This window comes from Tauraco erythrolophus, chromosome 11, assembly GCF_009769465.1.
Source record: "Tauraco erythrolophus isolate bTauEry1 chromosome 11, bTauEry1.pri, whole genome shotgun sequence".
In the NCBI taxonomy this organism is placed as follows: Eukaryota; Metazoa; Chordata; class Aves; order Musophagiformes; family Musophagidae; genus Tauraco; species Tauraco erythrolophus.
The window spans coordinates 17,204,812-17,232,398 of record NC_141475.1 but is presented as its reverse complement, the minus strand read 5'-3'; the positions used below and the strand labels follow the sequence as shown (position 1 = coordinate 17,232,398).

The following is a 27,587-nucleotide window of genomic DNA, read 5'->3' as shown; positions in this document are numbered from 1 at the left end:
GCAGTCCGTTTGCCATCGCTACCCTTCAAACATACATTGCTTTTCTTTTTCTTTTTTTCATTTTCTATGGAAGGCAGTTTACTGGGGCCTTTTAGTCTTCTAAACAGAATAATTCTAACAAGTCACAGTGTGATCTGCGGCAAAGCACATGATTAAACTTCTAGTATCTTCATATCTTTTCATTTTATTGGGGTGGTGGGTGTCTTTTCCTGGCAGGTTCTGCCCATAATCACAAAACGAGAACATGGAACTCTCATTCCCCCTTTCACCTTGCTGAACTTGTACACTCTCAGTAATTTATCTACCATAGCAGTGCAAGCACTGCACGCTCTTTGAGATGAAAGTCCCTCAACCCCAGAAGTTTGCACACCTGTTACTAGCTCTGAGCATCTCATCCACTAGCACTGAGCAGAAGTGCACACTGGCTCTGTGCAGATTGCACATGAAAAAATCATTAGCCGGAGAAAAAAAAAAGCCATCAACACTGTGAAAGAGGAAAGCTGTTGGATGAGCTTTGTGTGATTATTTGCCCAGCTACGGTAAGCTTCTTGCCTTGGACCCCCCACAGCACAGACAGAAGTAACAACTTTTCATTCTCAGGACCGAGAAGTCTTCTCATCTTTTTTTCATACTCCAGCTTTGTATAGGATATGAACAAATAACATCAATCATTTCTGTCTGATTGCTGCCTTGCTGCTTAAGCAACAAATAACATGATTAATGAACCTCTGAGGGAGAAAACAGAGGCTTTACTAAACATAAAATACCAGTTAAGCACCATGAACGTTTCTCAAATTCCCTAAAAATGAAGAGCAGCTGCCTGGCACCGATTCCCCCAGCAGCAGTAACTGCAGCATTTGGAGCAGCTCTGGATGCTTCTGAAAATAGGCATGACCCTGTGCCAAAGAAAATAATCCCTTAATTTTATAGGTGTCTGAATAAAAAAAGCTCTGGAAATGAGAGTGTCTGGGGAGACACATATAACGCATTGCCTGGTGTCTAAAAAGGTCTTTCCCTTTGCCTCTCTCCAAGTGTCAGCAAGTGGAACTTGACTGAATTTAAACTGAGAATTCAGGGGGTTCAAATCAAAAACTTCTTCACTTGATGTTTAGTTTGCCATTGATTTCAGTTGTTTGGGGTCAGGCAACTCAAAAAAAAAAAAAAGGGAAGGAAAGGCAAAAATTGAGATCTTCCCCAAATCCTAGCAGTATCCCACTGCAAGAAAAAGTTCTCAGCAGCTCCCTGTATTGCCTGCTGGCAGAGGTTTGCCTAAAATTTTTAAGAGGAGATTTTAGATTTTAGGCTCTCTACGTAACAGTGGCAAACACTGTCACTGTCTCCTGGTGTGAAACCAGTCGAGACAAAAAGTTGAGCAAAAAAATACATTTTGTTATTCCTGGTCTACGTTACCAGTAGCAGGAGGAGTCAGGTTGGAAGGAATCTTCACGGGGCTTGGTGGTGAATGCAGGAAGGGGACGCTCGTGCTGAGGAGGATGTGACATTCTGGGGAGAGCTGAAGTCTCTCTGCCAGGAAACCTGCATCTGGGATAAGGAGCGATAGAGAAACCTTGTGACACTCCGTGCCACGATGCCCTGCTAACCCCATGGGGAATCACTGAAGCAACACATGAGCCTCTGGAACAACTTCTAAAGAGAAAGCGGGGGAAGCTCCTACCAGAGCCTGACACGAAGCTCTGGAGTTATTTAAAGCATGGAAAATACCAAGAATGGCCCATGAAACGGCAGCTGTTTGGGACTGGTTTTTTATAAGCCACTCTAAAGAAAGCACTGAATATCTTACTTATGTTGAAAATTATATAGATCATCTTCCAGATTTAGTGCAGAGATGCACAGACGTAGCCAGGGCACAAGACACGTTCACACTCCATCTTTAGCACAACTGCTGCTCACATCCATATGTGATCTTGGCCTTCTAACCCTGTATTTAAGCTACAATAAGCTGTGCTCTGCATTCAAGGAAAAAGGGAAAAAAAAATGAATCTAGACCTTTGTGGGGAAGGTTTCAGTGAAAAGGCTGGCTGCTTTTCTGTGGTTACTGAGGTAATGAGTCTTCAACAGGGGCTTACACAATGTCAGAGTGGAAGAAATTCTAAGCATCTACTAGAAAGGTTTTAAGTTACTCAAAGGCCTTACAGATAGGATTTCAGAGCCAGCTACTCTATTCGGACACTAATGTGCAAGCGAACACGTCTTTCAAAACCACATGTGGCCAGGCTATTCATACTCCCAGTCTTGTTCCCGATCATTCATAAGTAGGAGTGTGAAGCAGCAGGGCAAATCAAATAAATGACTTCATTCCTCTGGGGATATGAACAAATGTGAACAAAGAAGCAAACATTTACAAATTCAGGATGCCAGATTTTTGCCAAGTTTTCTTCCAGTGGGGAACTCTGGAGGATTCAAGGAATACAACTGCTGCCTCCTCTCCTAAAGCTCTGCGCCCACGAGTGATCTGAGATCTCCCAAATCCACAAGACTCCCCACTCAGCTCTGTGGAAGACATCCCAGAGCAGTTTAATATACTAATGCTTGTGTAATACAAAGACGTATGTCTCAGGTAAAGCAGAGTTTGGGGTCCTGCATCACATGCCAGGTAAGCGTATCCCTTTTGCTAAAGCAAAGGCCAAAAGCTCCTGGAAATCCTCACTTTGTAGCAGAAAAGGTGTTTATGAACAGGCTAAGATGCTCCCTATTGCTGATTTGGGAGCCATCAAAAGACCAACCAGCTCCGTTGCAAATTTTCTTCTATAAAAATACATGTAATTGTAGTTCAAAAAAAGAAATGTGTCTATGCTTGCTGCTGAAGAGCAATGCTGTACAAAAGAAAGGTTATATTGCAAATATGAAACCTTTTAGTGGGATCTAGAGAAAAAAAAAATATCAAATTTTGGACATGCTTCAGTGATGGGAAAACCTGACATGCACTACCTGAGAGCAATCCTGGTTAAATCTTTCCAGTTACCTGGCCTGGAGGACCTGTTCCTCCTGGGGGAAGGACCAAATCCCACGTGTGACAGCGCTTGCTTTGCCAGACACCTGGCACATAGGCTTTACCGGGGTGGACGCAAAGCTACATGGCCTTTAAAAGTATGATGCAGACAAGATACCTGACAAGTTAAAAGGCACCAACAGTCATTTGCTTCGTGCAGGGTGGAGACCCTGTGAGATCTCACCGTCGGCTCCCTCTTCCCCAGCTGCAGAGGAGCCTGCCTGGCTGCTTCCGTCCCAGCACCAACTCTTGCTCCAGTTTTCTGCACAAATAAGTTCAAATCCAACCTTTTTGCAAGTTTCTCCTTTCAAAACAAACGAACCCATCGTTACTCATCCTCCTCAAAACTTGCTACAGGTGAGCACCTTGCAACATGATCACATCCCCATGACCTCCTCCTCCAGTTTGGCACAGGAGTCTGACAAGCACATTTGATGCTGTGATGAGTTTCCCCTGATTTCTCTGCCATTTCTGTTCCCTGCCCCACTTTTCTCACTTAACATTTCTCTTTTGACTCTCCCATGGGAGGAAGACAATCTGAAATTACAGTTCACCCCATGGATTTGAAATTAAGCAGAATATCGACTTTCCAAAAAACTCTCACTGGATGTTGAAATAACTACTTTTCCAGCAGTGATTTTTTTTTTCCTTTTAAAGCAAAGCAATATGAAAAATAGATAAAGTCTTGCTGCAAAGAGAGAGTCACTCTCAGCAACTCTCAAGCAGCATAGCTGCAGCCAGGATGAGCTGTCAGCCCTGCTCAGCCCCATGGCTGCTTGGGCTATGAAGATGGGTCTGACCCTTCTTGCACTAGCTCATGCTGATTGTAGGGGTTCTGCTGATGAGATCCAGCAGCAGAGGTGTGCAGAGCAGATTCCCAGGGGAATTTGTGGTGTGATGATAGGATGGGATTTATGGCGTGGTGTGGTGATGTGACAGAGGGATAGGATTGGGTTCAGGACATTGAGGATCCCCACCTCACCTTTCATCCTTGGCCAGATGCATCTTGCTCTGTGAAATGAAAGCTGTTGCCCCCGGACAAAGCAGCCAGCTTTCCAGACTTCATCCAGGTCTCAACCAGAAAGTGTTTGTAACCACTCCAAAAAAAAAAAACCCTTGGGTCACATTTCCTACAGTGATTCTATCAGGCTTTAGAGGTCCATAACAAGCAGAATCATTATTCTGCAGCCTGGCAATAATTTAGGTCTCCCACTCATCTGAGATGCTCAATTTCACCCAGATCCCACGGATATCATCAGGTTTTGAGGGCCCTTTAAACAGCAGCAGTAGCAGCCCTGGGAAAAACATCTGGAATAAAATATATGGAAGGTTCCAAAGTCAAAAAGATCTCTGTAAAGTTAATAAGGAACATCTAACTACAAATTTTTGCTATATGGAGTCCTGCGTCACTAAAACACAGATACTGCTCCCTGCAAAGGAGCTTTAACGAAGGGTTATGTCTGAAGCTGACCTGTCCTAGACCCACATGGCTGTCACGTATGTCTCCTCTTTCATATGTAGGATAGTTGTGACTCTTCATACTGCTGTATGGCCGGTTTCCACCAGGAGGACAGTTGGCTCATGCTCTGCTAATAAGCCAGGCAGCACTGTTGACTCTGAGCAAACCACTTCCATAATTGGGCTTTTCTCTTGCAGTACAGGACATCTTTAATTAATCTGCTACTGTTTATGCATGCTATTCCCATTGGAGCTCACTCGCAGTGCACGGACATCATGCAGCGCATCTGACACTCTCCAAACACGTGATGTCAGTTATGTCTCACAATGCCAAGTGCCTGGTCTACAATTACTGCACATCAAACTCCATTCCACAGATGGGCAAATCGGGGCATGAAGAGCTGGTTCCCCTTCTGCCCCTGAGATGACAAAATACGGGCTGGAACAGACCAGCTCCAGCCATTTCTGTCCTGCCTCACAAACTGCTGCTGGTGGCCACAGCAGCACTTGACCGGGTGACACACTTCCAAATAAAACAGAGTTGGGACCATCCGGTGTGGTCTGTCAGATCACACCTGCGCGCTGTGCAGAATGAAAACCCAACACGCTGGATTCAAAATATATGGTTCAACACACCACACAGTTGTTGTGCTTTAGTAAGTCACCAGGCATCAACCCGAGCCATCAGAACTGATGTAAGTCAGTCCACAGCAAATACAGGTACCAACTCTGCGAACTCTTTTTCTTTTTGCATAAGCTAAGCCACGCTCCCTTCCATTTGTACTAACAACCTCCAGCTCAGTGCCTTCAGATTAAAGGACAGATATATCTATACCATTACGCAGTATAAAACTGCAATCTGCTATCAACAGATTTCAAATCCAGACACCTGTGAGGATACTCTGTTAAATCCATCACCAACTTACAGCGCAGTCTGGCAGTCAGAGCAGCCATCCTCAGGATGGACCAAGAAAAAAGTGCGCAAACTCAGGATGCTCCAAACCCTGCTATTTTCAGCAGCATTCGGTACATACCTCTGCCTGAAATTCCCTAGCACTTACATCCTGCTGTTGTCACTCGTCACTGGCGGGACAAAGTCTCTGCTTTCACTCAGCAGCATCCTGGCTCTCAAACAAAAGATAGCTGAGCAGTGCTCTACGACTCCTGAAGCTAAGTAAAAGCAAATCCAGTTCTCTGTGCTCAGGACTGCTAAAGCACTAAGTGTATGTAAGAGCAGAGGGCTAAGCCTGCTGGCACATAGAAGGTAGATTGCTGCACAGCCTAAGTCTACTGCAGTTCTGCAACAGAAGAATCTACCAGGATAACCTCCAAAAGGCGTGATGGGGTGATGGGCCTCCTGGCACACAGGGAATGCTATGATACGAGAAGCAGCTTCTCCCTTCCTTGTCTTTCTTCAAACTCCACCTTTCCTACCCCAGGCCCCAAGAGCAAACAGCAAAATTAAATATGGTTGAGAGGTCAACTGTCTGGGCTTAGCTCTCCTCCCTCAATAGTAGAGGATAACCCCAAACTTGGCATTAACAAGCTTAAATAAGATGAACAGTGAAGTGGTTCATATAATGCACTATTGACCCAGATTCACCATGGCACCTAGGAGCACTGAAAGCTACATCTGCTTCACTTGGCACAGTAATCTTGGTTGACTTCTAGTGACTAGAACCAGTAGAAAGATGCTTCTTTCTAGGCTTGAGTACATTCTTACCTCAGTGACATAATCTCTCAATCACGGGATCAAGCATTGCTGGCTGATCCTGAGCAGATCCTCCCATCTCAGGGGTGCAGCACAGGCAAACACCAGTGAGGTCTTCCTGTTCATCACCCCAGCTCCATGCATACCTGCGCACTATGATACACATCTAGAGCATGCAAGAGCACAACTGTCCATCCTACATAGCAGGACTTTGCTATTCAGTACAGGCCGGCTGCAACCCTCAATGCAACCCCAGAGTGTCACAGAAGATTCCCCAGGACGGCGCGGAGGCCCTTTCTGAGCACGGCACCACCGCCTGACTCTGCTGACAATTCCACTTAGGAGTTGAACTGCAACCTCCACTGCATTAAATAACAGCAAAGGAACAGGAATGTAAACAGTAAGCCTGAAGTATGCAAACCTTTCCTATCTAATACTTCTCAAAAGCATCATGAAGGACTGTATGGTTTCTACACTGCATTTTCCAAGATAACTGAGCGCACTGATTACTGGCACGTCAGTGACGGCTTTAAACACTGTAACTTTCAAACAAAAAGTTCAGGCAAATGATTATTCAGGACTCTCTACCTAGTTTGGTTTGATTCAAAAAACATTAGAGGTTAAAAATGGTTTATTTAGGAGTATATAATCTAGCTAGATTTCACAGCAAGGATCCAAAAATAGATCCAGAAAACAGAAGTATGCTGATTAAAATAACAGTGATTTGGAGTTAAAACATCGCTGTGGGAAGCCTTGTGCTACAGTGCAAAAGTCATTTTCCAGGGACTGTTTCGTTGAGCATCTAAAACCCAAACAGTAATCAGGCTGAAATGAGTCCTCCTCAGGATGGGGAAATCTCTTTTGTTAAGCTCAGACCTGAGCTTGGGAGCATTCAAAGAATCACAGAATAGTTCAACTCCCAGAGCCTCAGCTGTCATGCTGGAGAGTCCAGCTGCCAAAACTGAAGCTCTCCTGCACATCCCAGTCATCCGAGGAGCTACAGGCCTTGTCCCCTACAAACCACTGCCTTGCAGAGCTGACTCCCCCATGGACCTCCTCTCACTGCAGCCTCCCCATCATCCATCATCACCTTGAACCACCCACCCAGGCACTGGGGAAAAACCAGGCACCGATGTCGCATGTTGTGCCTTAGTGACACTCAAGTCATTGAGGCTACTAGAACGAGACCCTAATCCAGCGTTAAAGCACTGGGCATGTCTAGGATCTGCCCCTTTATACGGTGCTGAGCCAGGTCTAGGGATGTTCAGCTCACAGCGAGAAAGATTCAGCCAGTATGGGTGGCGGAGGGCAAACCCGAGCAGCAGGAAGGATAGCCAGGAAAGCAGCAGAAACAGCAGGAGAGTGCAAGGAATGTGTTGAAACACTTTCAGCTGCTCCAGGCAGGCATGAAAGTGCTGCACGCAGCCTGCCCCAGCCATGCTCCAGTTGTAACCCAACCAAAGGCTCTGGGCCAGGTACCCATGTTACTCAGGGACGGGGCTCTGTCCCAAACAAGGTTAGAATAACCGCCCAGCAGATGCACATACAGCTAGAACAGGGCACTGTTGGTCTGCCACGGCAGCAAGGTGGAGGGGACTGCAGGATGCATGGGCAGCTCGGATGTGGCAAAGCTGTCTGGGCACTGCTGGAGCTGACTGCCTGATGTAAAGAGGGGTGGGAGCCTGAGGATGCCCTTTGCATCCTTACAACATGCAGAACATGCTCACAGAGAGCTAGCAGAAGCGTGCAGCACAGCCTGGGCTGTACAGGAGGGACGTGCAGTCGACAGCTGCTGAGTGGACAAACTCTGCTCCCTAAAGTGGTGTGCTGCTGTTTAATTTGCTATTTGCCTGCCTTATAAAAAGATCCAGTCTGAAATCCAGTTTTATTAGCAGTAGCCTAGATAGCCAAGGCGGCTGGCTGGAGGAAGAGGCAAAGTTGAACTGGCAGTCAAAGCCAGTGAGTCCGTGACTGACCCTGGAGCACCGACACCGGAGAAGCAGCAGAGTCACCAGCATCTGGACACGAGGGTGCAATGCTTATGTTAAAGGAAATGGAATGAAACTGCCAACCAAGGGATGAGGGGAAGTACTTGTTGCCAAAAGACATTAGTATTTAAAGCAAAGGGAACAGAAGTGACCCAACGCAAGAGCAGCTCAACTCTTGCCGCGCTGTCTGCTTGAGAAGCCCATGCATGCCGCCAGGTCCCCTGGTGCACACCAATGCCAGAGATGCTGGCACTGGGGGGCTGCATTTTCACCCATCCATCCCCAACTGAGTCCATTTGGAGACAAGCTGTGAGGCTTAACCCCTTCTGCACCATGTCAACCAGCCTCACAGCTGCACAGAGCTGTGTGAGTGGGTACCCTCTGCCTGCCCCAGGGCTGGGAGTGCTGCAGCAGCCCTGGCGAGGCTGCAAACCAGCTTTCCCAGCAGCCCACACCAGGGGTTTGCAGTTGTTGCAGCACCCTGAAGTGCCTGTGCCCAGCGTGCTCGCTCTGCACCACAAAGACTCACAGCAAGAGATGCACCAGCAGCAGTCGCTCAGGCTGCAGCAAGCTCTGCCCCAGCCTTCTGTTCTCACTAGGGATCAGCAGGACTTGGGAACACCACCAAGCCATAAAAGCTTTTCCCGAAAGCGATGTGAGTCCCCTCTAACCAAACGGGCTTCCCTCACCCACCTCCAGAGATCAGCACATCTCACAACTCTTGTTTAAGAGTCTGCAAATACCTCCCTGGGATCAGCACTGCCCACATGTGAGACAACTTCTGTCTGTTCTCAGCCTCTGCGACACAGAGACCAGCCGTCCTGGTAGGTAGGATGCTTTGCAATACACCTGAAAGGGATATGGGTGAGGCAAACTCTCTGAAAATAATGTTTTTAATTAATTCCAGCTTCTTCAAAATAGAACGAGGTTTAATAGGGTTCTTAAAAAAAAGCAATCACTTATCACCTATCTACACATCTTCAAGAGTCCTTTTGCCATTTTTATCCCTAGAAAGACTCTCAAGAACAAAATGAAACATTTTGTTTTATGAAGCATCTCAGGAATATAAGTCCATAAAAAAAAAGCACTTGTTACACAGATCTATAACCGAGAAAAATGGGGATAAGACACAACACTCTTTCCTTCTCATCACTAAGGTATTTTGTTTAATCACAGATCCTGCAGATGAGGCTGGTAGCCTTGGGTGAAGGAGTGTTTTCCAGCAGCAGCGTAGTGCAACGTACCACAAGTCAGTGCTCTTCCTTTCAGACTATTTCAATGAAACTTCACAGTTTCTCATCTGTTTCCAAAGAGACAGAGTAACTCAGGACACGGATGCCCCAGAATATATATACGCCTTAGAACAGGCAGTGCCTTGGCAAAAAACACTTTTAAACCAGAGCTTTCTAAGCAAGGGAATGAACAGACTCTGCTTCAGTCCCTGGGCAGTCACAGCAACACCTTCAGCAAATATTTTGAAGGATATTTTCCAAGCTCTTTCTCTCTGTACCACGCTGATCTTTTCTGGGAAGGGATACGGCTGGCTCCGTCTTCAAAAGAAGTTGCACCCACAGTCCTGGGCTATGAACTCCAGCACATCTCCCCATCACACCCTCGGAGCCCAGCCCAACCTCAAAGAGCTGTGGGTTTAGGCAGTGCCCTCCCTACCTGCAATGCTCTCACGCAGGATTTGCCCACCCTTTGTTTTTGCAGCAAAGCTGCAGGCAGAAGGTCCTCCGGATTCGAGTGCTCCTGCCTCTGATCTTGACAGGACAGAGCACGGTCTCAGGCTCCTCTTTCTACAGGGACATGACGTGAGATCAAGGTCACAACTGCAGCTGGTTGCAACAGCAATCAGCATCCCCAAAACATGCTTCTGATCTGCTACCAAATTTAACTCCATACCCTAAGTATGCAATTTGCTAGAGTGGAAAAAAGATTTTTTTAAAGGTGCAGACGTGAGTCTGGCTTTGGACTTAAATCCCAGTTTTTGAGCACTGAACGTATTTCCCGTAGGAGCCCCTGTCATTCAATTCGGTACGTTCAGGGAAACCACTCACTGCACAAATCTGACGTTAGTGCCTTGGCATGAAACTCTCGGGACAAAGGTATGTTTTGGTGGTGCAGAGAGTCCATTTCTGACAACATCACTTCATGTTCTGCTCCTTCAGGTGTCTTCTGCCACCTCCAAGATGTTTCCCCCCACCCTTAATAAAACCTTTAGCGCTACAAAGACAGAAATTTCTCCTGCTTGTGGCTACTCCACACTTAAAACCTCCCACCAGCTGCCCTGTCCCCTGGTGTAATGACATTCTCCTAGGGAGCCTGTCTGCAAACTGCCTGATCTGAGAACCGGCATCAGGGCAGGGAGCGGAGGGTGGTGGCAGCTGCCACCAGACCGCCTCTCAAGGGCTAGCTTGTCACCTCCACGCTGCAAGGGGACAAGTTCTCAGCATGACAGTATGTCAGAGTCCTGTCCCACACCCTATGTGCTTCCTATCTCAGCACAAGCACAGACTCAGCCTTTCATCCCATCCTGAAAGAACATGGTTTTCTCCTCTTTTTTTTTTTTTTTTTTTTTTTAAAAGTGAACAAGAAGCTGCAAGTGAGTATTTGGCCTTCACAACCGATGGGCTGCAGCCAAACTCTGCCATATGTTCCAGCTAATACATGTGGGCTTTGCTTCCCGTCCAATAAAGGGAAAAAAGGACATTTATGAGCTGCGATTCAGCGGGAGCATGTGGGAAGGCAGGGGTAGGGAGGGGATGCTATTTTTGTTGTTATAATTATTCAGTGGCCAAATCCCTGACCCTTGACGTCAGCTCTGGAGGGTCTGTTTAACTGACCAGTTGTCATGGAAAGGAGAAGGACTGGTTGGGAGGCACAGGCTGACGAGGAACAGTTCTTTGCTGCCTGAACCCACACATAGGCAGACCCCTGCCTTCGTTAGTCATCACCAGCTTGCAGCCAAGAAATAAAAATGTCAATATCTTATTGCCGATACATTGGCTGGAAACAAAAGCATCCAGAGAACTTTGCACCCTCCTTCCTGCCATCAGTTACCGTCAGAAAGCACGGGCCAAATCCTGATCTCAGTTTCCCCAGTGCAAAGGCAGAGAAACTCCACGGCCCTCAGCTGGGTCATCCCGGGTTCACATCAATGTATCCAAACTCAATTCGGCCTCGGTCCAGACTACAGACATGGAAATGTGCCATATGCAGAGCGCAGGGGTCCCTACGCCTCAGGAACAAACCCAATCACAGTGACTAATTCATATCACCTCCAAAGGAAAGAACTAAGATAAACAGCCCTTGAAACCACTGCTCCAGATGTCAAGCACTGGCTAGCAAGGCTCCTGCAACGCTCAGGAGATTGGCAGCAAACGGCTCAGTCACTGACACGATGGTTTCTCATTACTGCCCACGCCATCCATGATGAAATCATCAGTTGTATGAGGAAATGGGAATAACCCTTGTTGAAACCTCAGGCACAGCTAGTGAGTACTGGGCATAAGTTTGCTTAGTAGGGCTAAATTGCATTGCTCATTCACATGCAGGTCATTATCAGCTGCCATTAGTTACTCTTGTGGCCAAGGACAACAAAAGGACTCGGCAGAAGCCAGAGCAGGGCTCGCTAAGACATATGGACGAGAATTAACAGGCAGTGCAAAAAGCCATTTAACAAATGCCAGCGCAGCACGGCACATGGACGGGGCAGTTCAGCAGCAAGGCTCTGCCAAGGAGCACCAAGCGCAGGAAGCTGTCACACAATGAGCAATCAGCAAGGGGCAAAAACCCACGGGAAACTAAAGAGATAAAAGAACAGGGAAGGGGGAGGCTCCCAGGTTCCAGCACAGCAGCAGGAATCTGTTCTCCAAAGTCAATGGGCTCTCCTGCGCTATCAGCACCCAGTTTTACCCCGAGCTGGGATGCTAAACTAGCTCATGCACTGGGATGCCTTTAGATCAAGACCTCAAAAGATCCAGTGAAGCCATGTGAGTCACAGTACTGTCTTCATCACCCAAGCCACAGCACCAGGCATTGCCAAGAAATAAGAGGAACCTAGACTTATCTTTTTTTCTCCAAAAGATGAGAAATTTTGCAAGCTGGGACCTGCTGCCAGTATACTTTGGAGCCCTGGCATGACTGTATGGCTATGAGGTGAGAAAGAGGAACTTGGCAAGACAAAAAGGTAGCCCTGGCCATCAAACAGCTGACTACTAGCCTGCATGAAATGAACTTAGCAGATCTAAGACTAGTTTGTGTTAACTGGTTATGTCCTGATTCGAAGCAGTGCTGAGCAGGGATGTGCGAATTCACTATCAGTTGAAATGATGTGGAAATTTGCAAACACCATAGTTTTGCTTTTGGATTTGCCCTATTTTAAAAAATAATAATTAAAAAAAAAAAAAAAGCAGAAAATCACTACAACCATCTAGTCTAACTTTTAGTCAGCATCAGCCCAGAATCAAGCCCAAAAAGTCAAGACTGAGTCTTCTGTGAAGACAGTGAGGGAGTCCAGTGTAATTCTTGGTACATTGGTTTCAACCGCTAGCTCACCTTCTCCACAAAACCATGTGGATTTGCTAGTGTCAGTGTTGAACCACTGGGTCACCTCTTTCCCTCCCTGATAATACTTTCAATCCAAAACGAAACATTTCAGAAAAAATTCATTTGAAGTGGTCAGCAAGAACAGAGGCAGAGACAGTTGGGTCAGTGTCCTAGGTTCAGGGCAGGATATTTAGTCCTCCCCTAAACCCAGGACACTAGCCCAACCATCAAGACTCAGAGTTTTCCATTTCATAAACTGAGTTTATTTTTGTCTACATAATTTTAACTTTCTGAGCACTAACATTTACCCTCTGGTGAGAACTAGGAATGCTCTCAGAAAATCTAAATAAAGAGACGTTCCAAGAGATTAGTCCTGGGATCTATTTATTTATCCAGTATCTGAGTAGTACCAATGCTCAAGATTAAAGATAAATAAACATCACTAATAGCAATAATCCAAATAATAATGATTATCTGACAGTTCTACTATAGGGATGTGTCATATAAATCCTACAAAAACAGGACCAACTGATGGGGCAGACCTCACAGGACAGGTGGTGGCTGCGGTGAGAAATAGCCTCAGTAGGCTGCTCTCACAAAGACTTTCAAGTAGCAGTTTTTCATGTTATTCTGTGTCACTACCCATGAGATGCCACAACTGAAACCACCATCTTTTCCGCAAAGGCTGCGGTTCACTCCAGGACAGGACACTACTATCTGCTGCAGTCCATGCAGCATTGCGGCATGAAGGAAAACGGAACAAAATGTTCATGGAAAATATCAGCCCTTGAGTGAAACAAACCAAATTCCCAAAGGGACTACATTGGTGGGAATCCAGTTACTCTGCGATCGCTAGGTAGGTAATCCAGATGTCTGTCAAGGAGACAAAAGACTCTGGCCCAGTGCAACAGTGCCGAGATGGGCAGCAGCGAGTAGTTACTCCAGGTGGAAAGAATTTGGTGGAGATGTCTTAAGAATCATCCCAAGGCTTGCTACAGGCACTCAGAGACAGATGCCGAAGCATGGCTGGTGGTAAGGCTCACATAAGCACTGACAGAAGACAGAGAGATCAGCCGGGAGTGGAGAGGCCAGGTTTATATACACAAGTCTCCCACTTTGAGTTTGGATTCCAATAAACAGGGAGTTTTCAAAAGCGCAACTGGAGTAGGGTGATAACCCGTATCGCAAAGGTTTCTGTGAGCTTGGGCTCCCACTATTTCCTTCTCTTTTGCTTCCTGTGGTCTTTTATCAAGTCATTATTGTGTCTGTGTTGCACTCCAGAAATGTCAGTGGCATGGGTGGGCAGGAGGGCACGGCGTTGACGCAAGGACACGCTCCCAGCAGTGCCTCCAGCCCTGCCCCATCACCTGCAGCGTGGAAGATTTGGCAGAGAAGAAAACAGTGTAAAGTCAAAGCTGTCCCCAAACAAGACCACTAGAAAGATTAAGCTGCTTGTATAAAGTTTATGTGACCAGAAAAAGATGATTTTTTTCAAAAAGAAACAGCTTTAAAGAACAAATAAACAGTCTCTCCTACAACAGGGAAAACCTAAACATTATTCGTTTATGTTTGCAACACATGAAGTCATGATGGTAACAGAACTGAAGGAACAGAACTCAAGGAGGAACTCAAGACAAAGACAGAATAAGCCAGATACTGTCAGACTCTTGCACCTTTTGCTCCACCTACGATCTGAGGCGGAGAGAAGCAATGCCATACATGCTGGAGACTCAATTTATTTATTGTTTTAAACTCAAGCACAGACTAAAAGGCTTTTCCTCATCTAGATCCAAGGCTGGTGGTTACAGACTACATATGTACGATTCCTGCCGTGCTTCACCAACATGCACCAGGGCACACAGGCAAGTGGGAAGATGAGACCACTGCAACTCAATATTTAGAAAATGGGAACAAGTGCTCAGCAACAGCACACCAACAGACAAAGAAAACGAAAACAGGCTATAGACAGCAACCCAGCGAACAGGCCAGGGGATGCTGTGGCTGGGAACACAATGAGACAAGGGATGGAGACCTCAAGAGAAGGGTTAGAAAGATAGAAGAGAAGCAAGACCTGGTTTTGTAACTGATACAGCAAGCAACTTTTCCAGGTAAGTGGTTATTTTTGGACCAGGCTGACTTGCAGGAGTCAGCACCAGGACTAGAAGCGATGCTCTGTCACAGGGTTCACAGTAGACCATCTGCAGCAAGCTCCAACATGGCTACTGAGTCAGCAGCTCATGGCCAGCAAATGCTCTCATGGTGTATGTTGTTTCCTCCTTCTGCATCCACTCTCAGAGCTAGAAACCCTCCCAAATAGTAGGGGTTAGAAACACCATGGTCTGCAGGCTAGGTTTTAGGAGAAACAAGATGACTAACGCAGCAAAGCGAGGAGGACATGATTAATAAAATATTTAAGAGGGCAAAGAGATCCTCCCCACACCCACCTGCCAAGCCCAGAGGGTATTTCACTGACAAAGACTAAGCAGGCAGCACACAGCAGAGAGCCACCAGCATAAGGCAAGCTGCCCTTCTGCCCATGGCACATGACATCAAAAACCCACTGACAGACCTTTTCTCTATGGGCTGGAGAGTCCACGACATGCACTGCAAGAGTTAAATCCCATGTTCTCATCACCTCCTCTGTTTCCACATCTTCTCAAAACCCACCCCACGCTAACTGCCTCAACTAGCTGTATCCAGTGCATTTCTAAATTACCTGAAAAAAAAATCAGCTATTCTAGGAATAATCCTGCCTAGAGGAGTTTTCCTACTTATGATACATATTTGGAAACTGCAAAGAAAACTTGGGAGCACATTTGGACTGAGGCTGCTTGTTCAAAGCAATTTGTCTAGACTCTGTAGGGACTGCCGTCAATCTCTAAGGCCTGATCCAGAGCCCAAAGTCCATAGGCACCCTCAGCTGAATCCACAAGCTGTCTCAGTCTTGCAGGGCACCACAGTTTCCCCTCACATCATGTTAGAGTCACCAAAAACACTCTGATCACATCTGTGAAACAGAATAGTGGTCTTCAGAAGGCCGCTGTTTCTATTTCAGAAAAGTACAAAGGAAAAAAATAAAATTAGGAAATAATTTAGGGAACTGACAGGATGACATGGATTTAGAGGCCATGTTGTTACAGAGGGATACCATTGGTATTTAACCTAACCACATCATCACCTCCATGCACCTCCACTGTGCTGGAGCATCTGAAGCATCTGCTCAGAAGCAGGAGCAACGCAGCCCAGCACAGCTGCTTCCACGGTCCAGTATGCAGCAAAGAAAGTCACAAACCTCCAATTATAACATCAGTTTTCTACCAATTCACTGCAGAGACTAATTCACGTCACCACGTCTGGGCCAGGCTCTGCTGGCACTGGCTCTGCAGTGAGAGACAGGAGGCGGTGGGAGACTCCAGGGCACCCGGGGTGGCTCCGCTGCCCCAAAAGCAGCAGAGGCACAGACAGTGCAGGCCAACATCTGGCAGGACTAAAAGCCTTTGCTTTTCATACCCCATAGGAGTGTTGCAAGTATTAGCTCATATTTATTCAGCACCATTTTTCAAAGCACTGCATGAGAGCCAAACCCTTCGATTTTTTTAATCTGTTCCTTGCTTTGTCACTCCCTCCCGAAGGGTCGCATTTCTCCCCTCCTGAGAAACAAACAAGAAGTCAGCAGGAGTGAGAGGTGGGAAGAACATTCCAGGCTGCTCCTCCTCTCTCAAACCACAAATGCCACCAGCCCCTGCTGTCTGTCCAGCCCGACCAGCACCCTGCACAAGTGCCCAGCATCCAAGCAGCCTGGGCAGGGACCGGACAGGATACACAGCAGGACATTTAATCTCATTTCACTTCCTTTTTGGTTTCAAGGAGCAAAACAAGGTGGTCAAACAGCTGTCCCTGGGGCCGTGCAGCCTGCCCACCACAAGGCAGGGGGGCTCTTCACAAGCCCCATTTTGCAGTTCCCCTTCTCAGACAAAAAAAAATCCAAGCAGATTCAGCAGCCAAGGTCTCCCCAGAGGGTGCATATGCCGATACAGCCCAACCCTTGAGGGACATGCCAAAGCCTTGGCACTCAGCCTTGGCACAAGGGGATGGTTCACAACCAAGAGCATGTAAGCATTAGACATTAGACCTCGTGTTTTGTGCAAGTGCAGGCAAATCCGATGTGGGGCATTTTCTTCTGCGCACAGACTTGTTGAGCCAGATCAAAAGAGCAATCCTGGAACTGAGCTCATGCTCAGGCAGCAGTGGGTGAGGATGCGAGACAAACCGCTATGGGATCCTCTGCAGGACAAAGCTGATCAGACAGATGCTTACAAAACACAAGGGCATCAGAAACGGTTAAAGAAAAAGGTATTAAAACCACAAACAGCTCTGTTCAAAGAGTATCTTCCCTTGGCTACAGTGCCTGAAACTCAGGCATCCACTCAAACAGCAAGAACATCCGCTACTCCATCAGCGAGCGGGAAAATCAAAGTGTTAGCACGAATATAAAATCCCCAGACATTGCGAAAGCAAATTAAGATGAGTCACACATAACAAAAAAGACTGTTTTCACCATTGCTTTGATAAGTTTACAAAATAAGTTTGCAAAATAAAACCCTCAGACCCAGCAGAAGCAGAAACAGAAGAATAGACCATCTTCCCAAATCATCCGGATTTTTGTATATTGATGTTACTGAAACAGGAGACAAAGAATCGATTTCCTAATTTAGAGGAAAGTTTTTCAATGAGCTTGATGTGAGCAAACCTTAGTGACTCTGGGAAAGGCTTTGAATTCAGGAGGAGTAATCACTTACTTTTTTAGCATGATAAATTTAGTATCACTTCCCACTGATGGTGACATTACACAGACAGAGCATCTTTCAGGGTAAGAACTCCAGGAAAATTCAGCCAGCTTCACTGGGACCACAGATGAGCCAAATTATAGTCCCAGTTCACTCCCAGGATTTCTTTCAGGAACTCTCTGCAGCACATGGGCACTAGAGTTTAACCCAACGAAGTTCTATCCCTGACTTGTAAAACTGACATTAAGGCAATGAATGAAAAGGAAATACAGAACAAGTAACACAGCTATGATTTTCCAAAAGGTTTTAAAATGCAGTAGCTGATGATGTGCCTCCTTGTTCTGCTGCTGAACAGGCACTGCACCACGGGAACTGGCACTGCCTAGGGCAGATGTTTGCTGCTCCAACTGGAAATGGATGTCAGCATAATCACCCTCCCCATTGTCCGCTGTGCAGGTCTTCTTCACCTCTTAAGTTGCCTATAGCAACTGAAAGGTTATGAACGTACTCAAAGAAAGCAGAAATCCAGAGGGAAATATTCTAGACGTGTTTTAAACATTCAGCTTGGCATGAACTAAAACTCCCTCAGTTTCTGTCCTTACTAGTCATGAACAGGAAGACTTACTACAGGTACCTGGCTTGACAGAGCACAAGTCTTGAACTGAAGGAAAAACACCCTCAACTCTCCTGGTAGGGGTTTCTTTGGGTTTTTTTGTTTGTTTTGGTTTGGTTTTTTTCTTCTTTGTCTTCTTGGGAAGGAAGTTCAAAGAATAACACCATTTTTCCTCAGGGAAGGTAACAGCAACAAGGCAGAAGTTACTGGGGTAAGAGGACAATACTCAAGGTGTCATCGGCTGCTAAATACTGACAGTGTCATGTATAGTATTTCACATAACATCATCAGATCCCGGCAGTGGAGGTTTTATATGCCCCAGCTTCATGCACAGTCCCTGCTCCTGGAATAGAGCATCAGATCAGTTTGTCTTAAAGAGAAACACCTCTGGCACAGGCATCAGTATGTTACCGGGGGGAAGAGGGTCTGGGGGCTTTTGTCTGCAAACTCTCCACTGAAGGCAGATCATTTTCAGAATTACACTATGTTACACTAAAGACAAACAAAAACATCCCTCCCCTCCAAAAAAAAAAAAAAAAAAAAAAAGGAAAAGCACAGATAAGGCAAGACTGGACTGAGTCCGAGTTGTCATCTAGGATGCTGTGTGTCGGGAACAGGTACAGATCGGTGAGGCTGGAGGGGGACACACACCATACCTGGGCTGCTTGAGAGAGGTGGAAGGAGGGGACTACACCTGGGATGTTTCGGGAGGATGGAAGAGAGGGTAACCTTTTGGAAGGGGGAGGTTAGGAGGGACGGGGCGGGCGCTGCGTACCTGGATGTAGGCTCGCTGCAGGTAGCTGTAGGGCACCCTGCGCTGGAAGTCGGCGCGCACCTCCTCTGCGGCTCGGTGGCGGGAGGCGGCTCCCAGGCGCGGTTCCTCGCAGCGCCGCACGCAGCCGGCCCGCCGCAGCACCGAGCCGAAGAAGGGCAGGTCACCGCCGGCGCCCGGGCCCGGCGCCGCCAACCGCACCTGCCCGCGGCAGCGCCGCCGGCACCGCAACCGCGCGGCCCGCAGCTCCCGCCGGCTGCGCAGCGCCCGCTCCAGGCACCGCGCCGCGCCCGCGAAGTCGCCGCCGTAGTACGCCTCCACGCCGCTGGCGTACAGCCTGTCGAAGGGCTCCAGCGGGCCGCCTTCCCCCGCGCACCCGCCGCCCGCCCGGCACGCCGCCGGCAGCAGCAGCGGCAGCAGCAGCAGCAGGGCCCCCCAGGGCCGGCTCCCGGATGCCATGCCCGCCGCACTGGCGGTCCGTGCGATGGGAGTGCGAGCAACGGGGCGTGGGGGTCCGGTGCAATGGGGGGTCCGCGCGCCGTGTAGCGGGGCTCGGAGCGATAGGGTCCGGAGGCGGGCTGCAATAGGGGGCGGGGCGGTAGGGTCCGGGGGTCCGTGCTGTGGAGTCCGCCGCGGTGGGGTCCGGGCGTCCGTGCAACGTGAGCCGGGCACCGTCCAACGGATCTGGGTGCGATAGGGTCCGGGGGTCCGTGCAACAGGATCCGGGCACCGTACAATGGATCTCGGTGTAGCAGGATCCGGGGGTCCGCGCAGTAGGGCGAGGTGCGGCGGAGCCCGGGGGTCCGCGAGGTGGGAGCCGGGCACCGTGCAACGGGTCTCGGTGCAGGGGGATCCGGGGGCCGTGCGAGGGGCTCCGCTGCGGCTCTGCCCTCGGCGGTGGCGGGGCCGCGGCGCGACTCTCTGCACGCCCGGCCCTGTGCCGCCCTCCCGCGCCGCCGGCACCTCTTAAAGGGCCCCGCGCCGCCGGCCCGCCCCGCCCGCGCCGCCGGCCCGGCCCCGGCCCCGGCCCCCCCGCAGCGAGGTGGTGGCTTGGCGGGGATGGAGGGGGATCGCAACCACCGGCCGGGCGCCGCTCGGAGCATCCCGGCTCTGCCGCTCGCCCCGTGGCTACAGGGATTTTTCGACGACGTCGTGAAACTTAAATTGCCCTGGGGCGGTTTAAATGGCAGCAGCCTTTCCTGCCTCTTTTCCCTTCCGTGCTCCACACCTCCTCGTGCTTCCCCACATCCCTGCGGCTGGCGTCGTTATTTGCAGGATGCTTTTTTTGCCCCTCTGTGAGACTGTTTCTTGGAGCCGTTTTCGCTGGGTTGTCCACCCCAGGCCCCTCTTGCCCCGACAGCCTCCCGCCGCTGGGAATTCTGCAAATAAATCATCTGGGATGGGCACAGTGAGTGGCTGGTGAAGCCTTTGCAGCTCCCAGCTGTGTGTCTCTCACTTCGTCCAAGGTTTTTCTCTTCCAATGTTGCAAAGCCCTACTCTGCCAAAAATGTTACTCATTTTTTTTTTTGCATGAATTTTAAGGCATTCTTGTGACAAGACGTTTGGCAATGCAGCCTAGTGACACACACAAAAAAATGTTAGTTGGCATTTTAAAAAATCTCGGTGTTGAACACCTGTCAGCAAGAAGTTTTTCATGTTAGAACAGTTAATTTGGCTGAAATCGACTGTTCCTGAATGAAAGGGAATGGGCAAATCCTGGATCCCATTAGATGCTTTACTGTAAGCTGTTCTGGGCTCAAGTACTCCAAAGTCTGTGCGTACAGCACTGTGCTCAGTAGGGTCTCTCACCAGGGATTGTGGCCTTAGTTATTTCAGACATTTCAGAAATATCTCTGTATCAGCTGGCTATCGTTTCATAGACTAAAATAGCTGTAAGTGGGAGATCCTTGAAACCTATGTGGTCCAGATTCTGTTATTGCATCAAGCCAGATGTTCCCCACGGTCATACCGGGATTTCCCCTCTGCTGCTCTAGAGGCTTTGATCAAATTGTTTCTTGTTTACGTGCCTGCATCCAGGATCAGAAACAGGGCTCAGCACCCTCTCTTTGGGCAAGTGATCAGATTATGGAGTCTGGTTTACAACAGTTTCCCATAGGGAAGTTCTTTTTCCCACGTGGCTGGAGATTTACTGGAGTTCTTGGTGAAGAGCTTTCCCATCTGGCAAAGATTTCATAACAATCTTCCTTGTTGCTTTCTTGCAAATTGGCACAAAAAGTTTTAAAGGTCCATCCTTCTGCCCTGCCAGACTGGCGTGCTGGAGAGGGTACTCTAAATGCACTGAAGGGAAATCTCCAGCAGGAGAGGTACATGCTGTAACCGCTGGCCCATGCGATACGAGTTCTTAGGTCCAGAATAAGCCTTTTGCAAGGGAAGGGTTATCAGCACTCCTGGGGAACAGTGGCGACATTATGAGGGGGCTACTTCAACCACCTCGAGGGTCACTTGAGGATTTGCTGCCTAGATATAAGACAGAGGTGCCACTAGTGACTACACAAGTTTAGAGTGGGAGTCAGCTCTGCTGCAGATCACAGTGATAAAGCACCTGGCTCCTCGCGTGCATTTTCTGAACGATGCACCTCAGATGATCTGTGTGCAGAAGTACTGTATGTAATTCCATATTGTTTCCAAGTCAGTGACATCTCTGCGCGTGCAGTGATAACATTGAGGCCCTGTGTAGGATGGAATGCAGAGAGTACACGGATGACTGGAAAGAGAACGAAGTCAAACAAAATGTTAGATTTCAGACTGCTGCGTTTTCTGATCCAGATGTTTCTTTCATTAAAAATCCTTTTTGAAACAGTAGAGAAAAGGTTCTCAGAACTGACACCCTGCAGCCCAATTCTGCTGCCCTTCCTCCAGGGGCTTCTCTGTAGGCATCCACTCACTCTGGGACCAGACTGCCACTACCCCAGCTTTGCCATCTTCCTGCCTAGGGTCATGCTTTCTTTGCTCAGAAAAGTCTGTGCTTTCCCTCACCTTGATGCTTCCTCACTACCTAATTGCAGCAAAGAGCTCAGAAAGAGTTGTCAGATAGAAGTCGCTCAATCCAGGCTGTCTCTGGGTCGTTCTAGTGCGGTTGCTTGTGCAACCACCCTTCTTTCTATGCCTCTGCTTGCTGCCTAAAGGAAAAGGCAACCACTGGATGGAAGAAAGTTTATTGGTCTTCCAATTTGAGGTCTTGTTCTTGCAGAAGATCTGAACCATAACAATTCAGCAATGCAGTTGCTACAGCCAAAAGCATGGTAGGCAAGGTGGGCTTGCTTTGTTAGGGTTGGAAAAGAGCTGGGTTATAAGACTTGGCATGTATAAAGGTAGGATTTCACCCAGCAGAGCAATTACTAGTTTAGGATGTTACGACTCTGAATCAAGCCCCAAGATGCCTGAGATATCCTTCATGCCTCTAATGAAAGGAATAATTCTAAAAATGTAACAACTCAGCCCGTGTTCAGATGTTGATCCTGGCCCCTGTGCAGTTGTTTTGAAAGAGCTTTTCCTATGTAAATAGATTCATCTGAAGCTGGTTTTGTTTGTTTGTTGGGTTTTTTTTCTTGAGGAAAACTCTGATATATGGGTCAAACCACTGATGATTTGGCAACAAGATAAGAGCAAATTTTAGAATGTCTTTCAAAATGGCTTTTCAACGCTCACTTTACTAGCAGACCTAAGTTTCAAGCCCTCTCTGTTTCATTTGTAGGCTTGCTTTCGTTTTAATTCATGGACAAACTTTATAATTCCCAAATCAAACACAGGTGACCTCTTCAGCCTTGCACCTTAGTGAGAGAGAGAGAGCTTTGAGTCAGATGGAAAAGTACAACATACCATCACTGAAGGGCCTTGATCCTTGCTCATGTACAAAAGTACAGGTTCATCAATATATCAAAACTATGACTGAAGTACATCATAATTTAGATCTGAATCCAGACCTTGTTGCTCACCAGCCTAGGCTGCAGCTCCAAGGACATCATTGCATCTTCCACAGCCAGGAGGAAATGGCCCGCCTTTTGTAGGCAGGGCCTAAACCTTAATTAGATAATTACAAGCCAGCAGGGTGATAGCCATAATTCCCCCTTTTTGTTTTGCAGTTTTGTTGTTGTTGTTGTTGTTGTTGTTTTCAGGAAGGTTTTACAGTGAGCAGAGACCCAATTCATTCATTCCAACTCCAGCTCACTTCCCTCTTTTGGGGTAGCAGCTTTACCTTCTTTACCAAAGGACTTCTCGCTCTGGCTCTTGGCTCAGGCTCTGGCAAGGGAGTCGGGGTCATGGTCTTCAGGGTCTCTCGTGAGGGTATCACATCAGGGTCACCAGATGTTGCTCACCAGCCTGAGCTGCAGCTCTAAGGATGTCATTGCATCTTCTGCAGCCAGGAGGAAATGGCCTGCCTTTTGTAGGCAGGGCCTAAACCTTAATTAGATAATTACAAGCCAGCTGTGTGATAGCCATAGGACCTGAATTCTGTAGAATACCTCCATCTACCCATCACCTTTTTTATTTAAGGAGGAGCAGAAGTGATTGTGAACATCAGTGGATGACCAGAGAAGAATACCAAATAAATAGATGTGCTGAAATAACAACTCTTTGTTGTATTTTGGGACTCTCCTTCTAGGAAAAATCCATCATCAGAGTCACATAAAACTAGTCTAGGCTCGGGAGGGATGAAAGCATGCTTGACCAAGGAGACATTTTCTCTGTAAATCGCTATTCTTGTTATAGCAAGATGTAGCACATTGTAACAGAGCAGGATATGGATGGAGAGAACATAAGGTGCATGCTGGGGATGCCACCCCATCCACTCCAGGTTGTACCTGCTCTTCCTTTGCTGCTGACTTACAAATCTGCTTCCCCACAACTGTTGCACTGTGCATTTGAGCCTGTCTCTGACACATTACTCTGAATGGGTCATTGATGACTTGGCATTAGCACAGGTGAGCAACAGGAGGACTTTAATTTTCCTTTCTGAACCTTTTCACTTTTACTTCCTTCTAGCAGTATTTCTGTAGGCTTAGGACCTGGGAGCCGCTGACTGTCGTTTTCTCCCCAACAGACATCTGACCTGTGATCAAACACTGTGTGTTCTTCCATAACCTACAATCGCAAAAACCTGGGATGTCCTCTGTCCTAGCAGGCCTCTATCCTGACATTCTTCCAAGGCACGTCCGTGTCGTATCTTGCTGATGACAGCCTCTTTTTTCATGACTTCTTCTTGACATCTGGAGAGACATTACCTCTGCAGATGGACTGCAAAATGATTGCCAGCAAAGCTTTGCTTACAGTGTTGCTCGAAGTGCATCACCCACTTGCGTATCCTTCCTCACATTCACTGTCAAGGTCATCTTATATCCTCCTTTGCAGCATCCAGTAGAGTTGCCTTGGCCCAGGCAGAAGACACGTGCTTGTCCACATCTGTCTCTGCTACGCTCCAGTATTAATACCAGCCTCGACAGCTCATTGTTTTCTTTGTCCTGATCTGGCCTGTCTCTCTGCTTCGTTTCATGGGATTTATTGTATCTCTGCCTGTTTTGGACAAGGTTTTGTGCTCTAGAGTTTGCCATCGCTCTCTTCTGCAGTACAAACCCAAACTAACTCCCCAAAGCCCTCTCTGCGATGATCCCTCCCCATTGTGCCTCTCAAGGCTTTGAACATGTGCTTTAGTTTGCAGGCATGTTGTGATACACAGAAAGCCCGTGCTGGATCCGTTACAAAAACCTTAATACAAGAGCACAGACAAGTAGAACACAAGGCTGGGTGTTGGCACTCAGCAGAGAAATACAATCATATAAATCATATAAGCAGAAGATTCTTGTGTCTTCCCATGTGTAGGCAACAGTAAAACCTTATTAAATTTCAAGTATCTGTACACTTTTCTTACTTGGAAACTTGGACTGCGCTTTACTGCTGTTATAAATTTAAAACCAATAAAAATAAAAGTTCAAAAAGTACAAAATACACAACCGCGGGCGCACTGGTGTTTTGGAAGGGTTGGCCATGTGCCTGTATCTTTGAGCTTGGGTTTAAAGTACCTCTATGGCCTATATTACTCAAGATGACAACAATTAATAACACTAAGGAATTATTATGTTGTGCTCTATGTAGCGCTTTTCCTACACTGACAGCACAAAAAGTTTTACACGTTTAGAGAGAGTTGCTGTTATGAACAGGAAGGTACCTATAAATGATATAACTGAGAAAATTTAATCATAAACTCATATGACACAGTTATTTTCAACACATAGTCCGGAGTTAATGAGATGTGTGAATAGTTTCATTGTGTAACGGTCTGAGCTTTAGCTGTAAACTGTGGCAGTTTCAGTTTCAGAGGGTGAACAGGGTTCAATTCATGACTGCTGTAATTGGATCGAGTCGGTGATATCGCCAAAATGGTGGGTCAAGTGTAGAGCGTGTGCACGCACAGCCCGAACCTGGCTATAACTCTGGGAGGTCCCACACATGGTGGATGGATGGGGGTGGGACAGGCTAGATGAAGTGCCCTATTTGAGTAAGGTTTGAAGGGCATGAAATTCATCTAGGAAGAGTAGAGCCACAGGTGATGCTTCTCTCCAAAGTGACTATGGTATCCTGAGGTGGTGTGTGAAGGGATAAGACAGACAGGGGATGGAGGAGACATGCCACACATAGCAAACCCCCTCTTCTGCCCAAAATGAGGTTGTTGGTGGAGATGAGAATGTGTGGATGGAGTGGCCCAGGCTCCGGTGTGGCTGGTGTGGATGTTTGTGGACTCACCACCTCTCCAGGGAAGAGCTCCCCATGAAAAACCATGACCATGAAAACTATTGGGGTAAACATCTGGTGGATTTGACTCCCAGGCTTCCTTGCACTGGCAGCTCTGCTGCCTGCAACGGGGCTGTTCGTGCTGAGTGTGAGCAGCACAGGAGAATCACAGTTTGTGAAAGCGAGATGTAGCCACTGAACTGGGACAATAGGGAAAATATTCAAGGATCCTTCAAGAGCTGTCTGAAGTAATTTGTATCTTTTAGTGGAACTGTCAAATGAACTCCCATCAAAATCAATATACTACTCCCAAGTCCAGTGTGGCCATATTTTCCTATGCATGACCTCATGCTTATTTTTCCTGTGCATTAACTCGTAAGCTGGGCACCTTGATGCATTTATTATTTTTGTCATTCCCTTTATCAGTTCTTATCTAGTTTCAAAATATCATTCAGCACTTAGAAACATTTAAAAATACGATTATGTGAAAGCCACAGGGCTACTGATGCTGCGTCCCACCCCAAAACATAACCTGAAAACAGCAAGGTTTTATCCACTGACCTTTCTCCCCAAGTTGCCCAGCAGTGAGAGACTCGATCTCCAAGAGTAAATATGTCCTTTCCCCACACAGCTCCCCATGTGAGCCAGACCCTGATTTATTTTGGGGAGAAAGAAGGAAACATCAGGCAGAGGGCAGATGTGCACTAGAAGGGCAACCCGGTAAGGGGGAAAGGAGAGTCGTCGCAGCAGGAAACCCAGCGTCCTGCCCATGAAATCAGAGGGAGAGAGCCGCAGGGGAAGTCCAAGAGACAGAGAAGGTCCACCGAGGAAATGAAAAACAAATTCGGCAACAGTAGGGTATGCACTGCTGTCCCCTGGCAGGACCACAGCACACACCAGCGGCTCTTGCCACCGGCGGCATGGCGAAGGCTCTCGTGTTGCCAGTCTTTCCTGATTTTAATTTTTACAATTTAGTGGAAAGGTGGCGGGGCTGAGAGGCTATGAAAGACATTGAGCTCACATCTTTCACAAGTATCGGGTTCCCTGCGGCTCCCTTTCACAGTCCATCTTTCCTGTTTGCTAATGCAGTCTGACTAATCCCACCAAGAGGCATAAACCAACATCCACGAGCCGATCGTCTGCAGCACGAGGGAAACTGGAAGAAACGATGTGCAGTTAAGTACAAGTCAATGCAGTTCTATACCTGCTCCTTGATCTCCTCAAAGACCTGCCCTGGTTAAAAGTGAAAAATCTTCATTAGGGTGAAGGGATGTTGGGGCAGATCACAGATACACTGTGCATGCAAAGATAGCGGCCCAAAGATGGTTAAAACTAAATATATTCCAAAGTGCATTTGGCTGAATTGTTTTTAGTTCAAGGTGCTAGGTTTATATGGTGATAGTTCTCATCCTAGAGAATCCTAAAATGCTCTGCTAATGCTATACACATAAAACTCACTTCACTACAGCTGCTAGGCAGACAGGTTGCTGGGACACTTCTTCCCACCCAGATACGGAAAGGGAATAACCAACGCAGGACATCTCAGCAGAATCCTGTCTTAAGGGAAATTACCTCTGGGAAAGGAATCAGAACATGAATTCTTAAAGTTTTGTGTAATACACAGACTTCTGGGGGTCCTGGTCTCTCCTCACATGGATGTAATTCTGGAGGTGGAGCAATGAAGCCCATTGTGCAGCCCTGGGTCAAATGAGAGGAAAAAAAAACGGTTTCAGAGTTGGGCTGTGAGTGTGCAAGGACCAAGCCCGGAGTCACCTGGGGGTGGGTCCATAGCAGCTACTCTGCCTTGCTTGGTAACAGCTAGGTTACACACAGCAGCAGGAGTACCTCCTGGCTCCCAATCCATGAGAAACTTCCTAACACTTAATCAGCCCCAACCAAGAAGCCCAGCCAAAGAGAATCAAGAGACTGAGGGTCTATGGCCAGCCAGGG

General features: G+C 47.5%; 1 protein-coding gene across 1 annotated transcript in view; it reads right to left on the bottom strand.

The window, feature by feature from the left end:
* Nucleotides 1-19,349, bottom strand: part of P3H2 (prolyl 3-hydroxylase 2) — a 73,173-nt gene extending 53,824 nt beyond the window's left edge. Inside the window, exon 1 of the mRNA XM_086618280.1 lies at nt 18,894-19,349. Within this exon, the coding sequence (XP_086474406.1) occupies nt 18,894-19,349 (456 nt within the window). The remainder of the gene's footprint in view (nt 1-18,893) is intronic.
* Between the last annotated feature and the right edge of the window lie 8,238 nt (nt 19,350-27,587).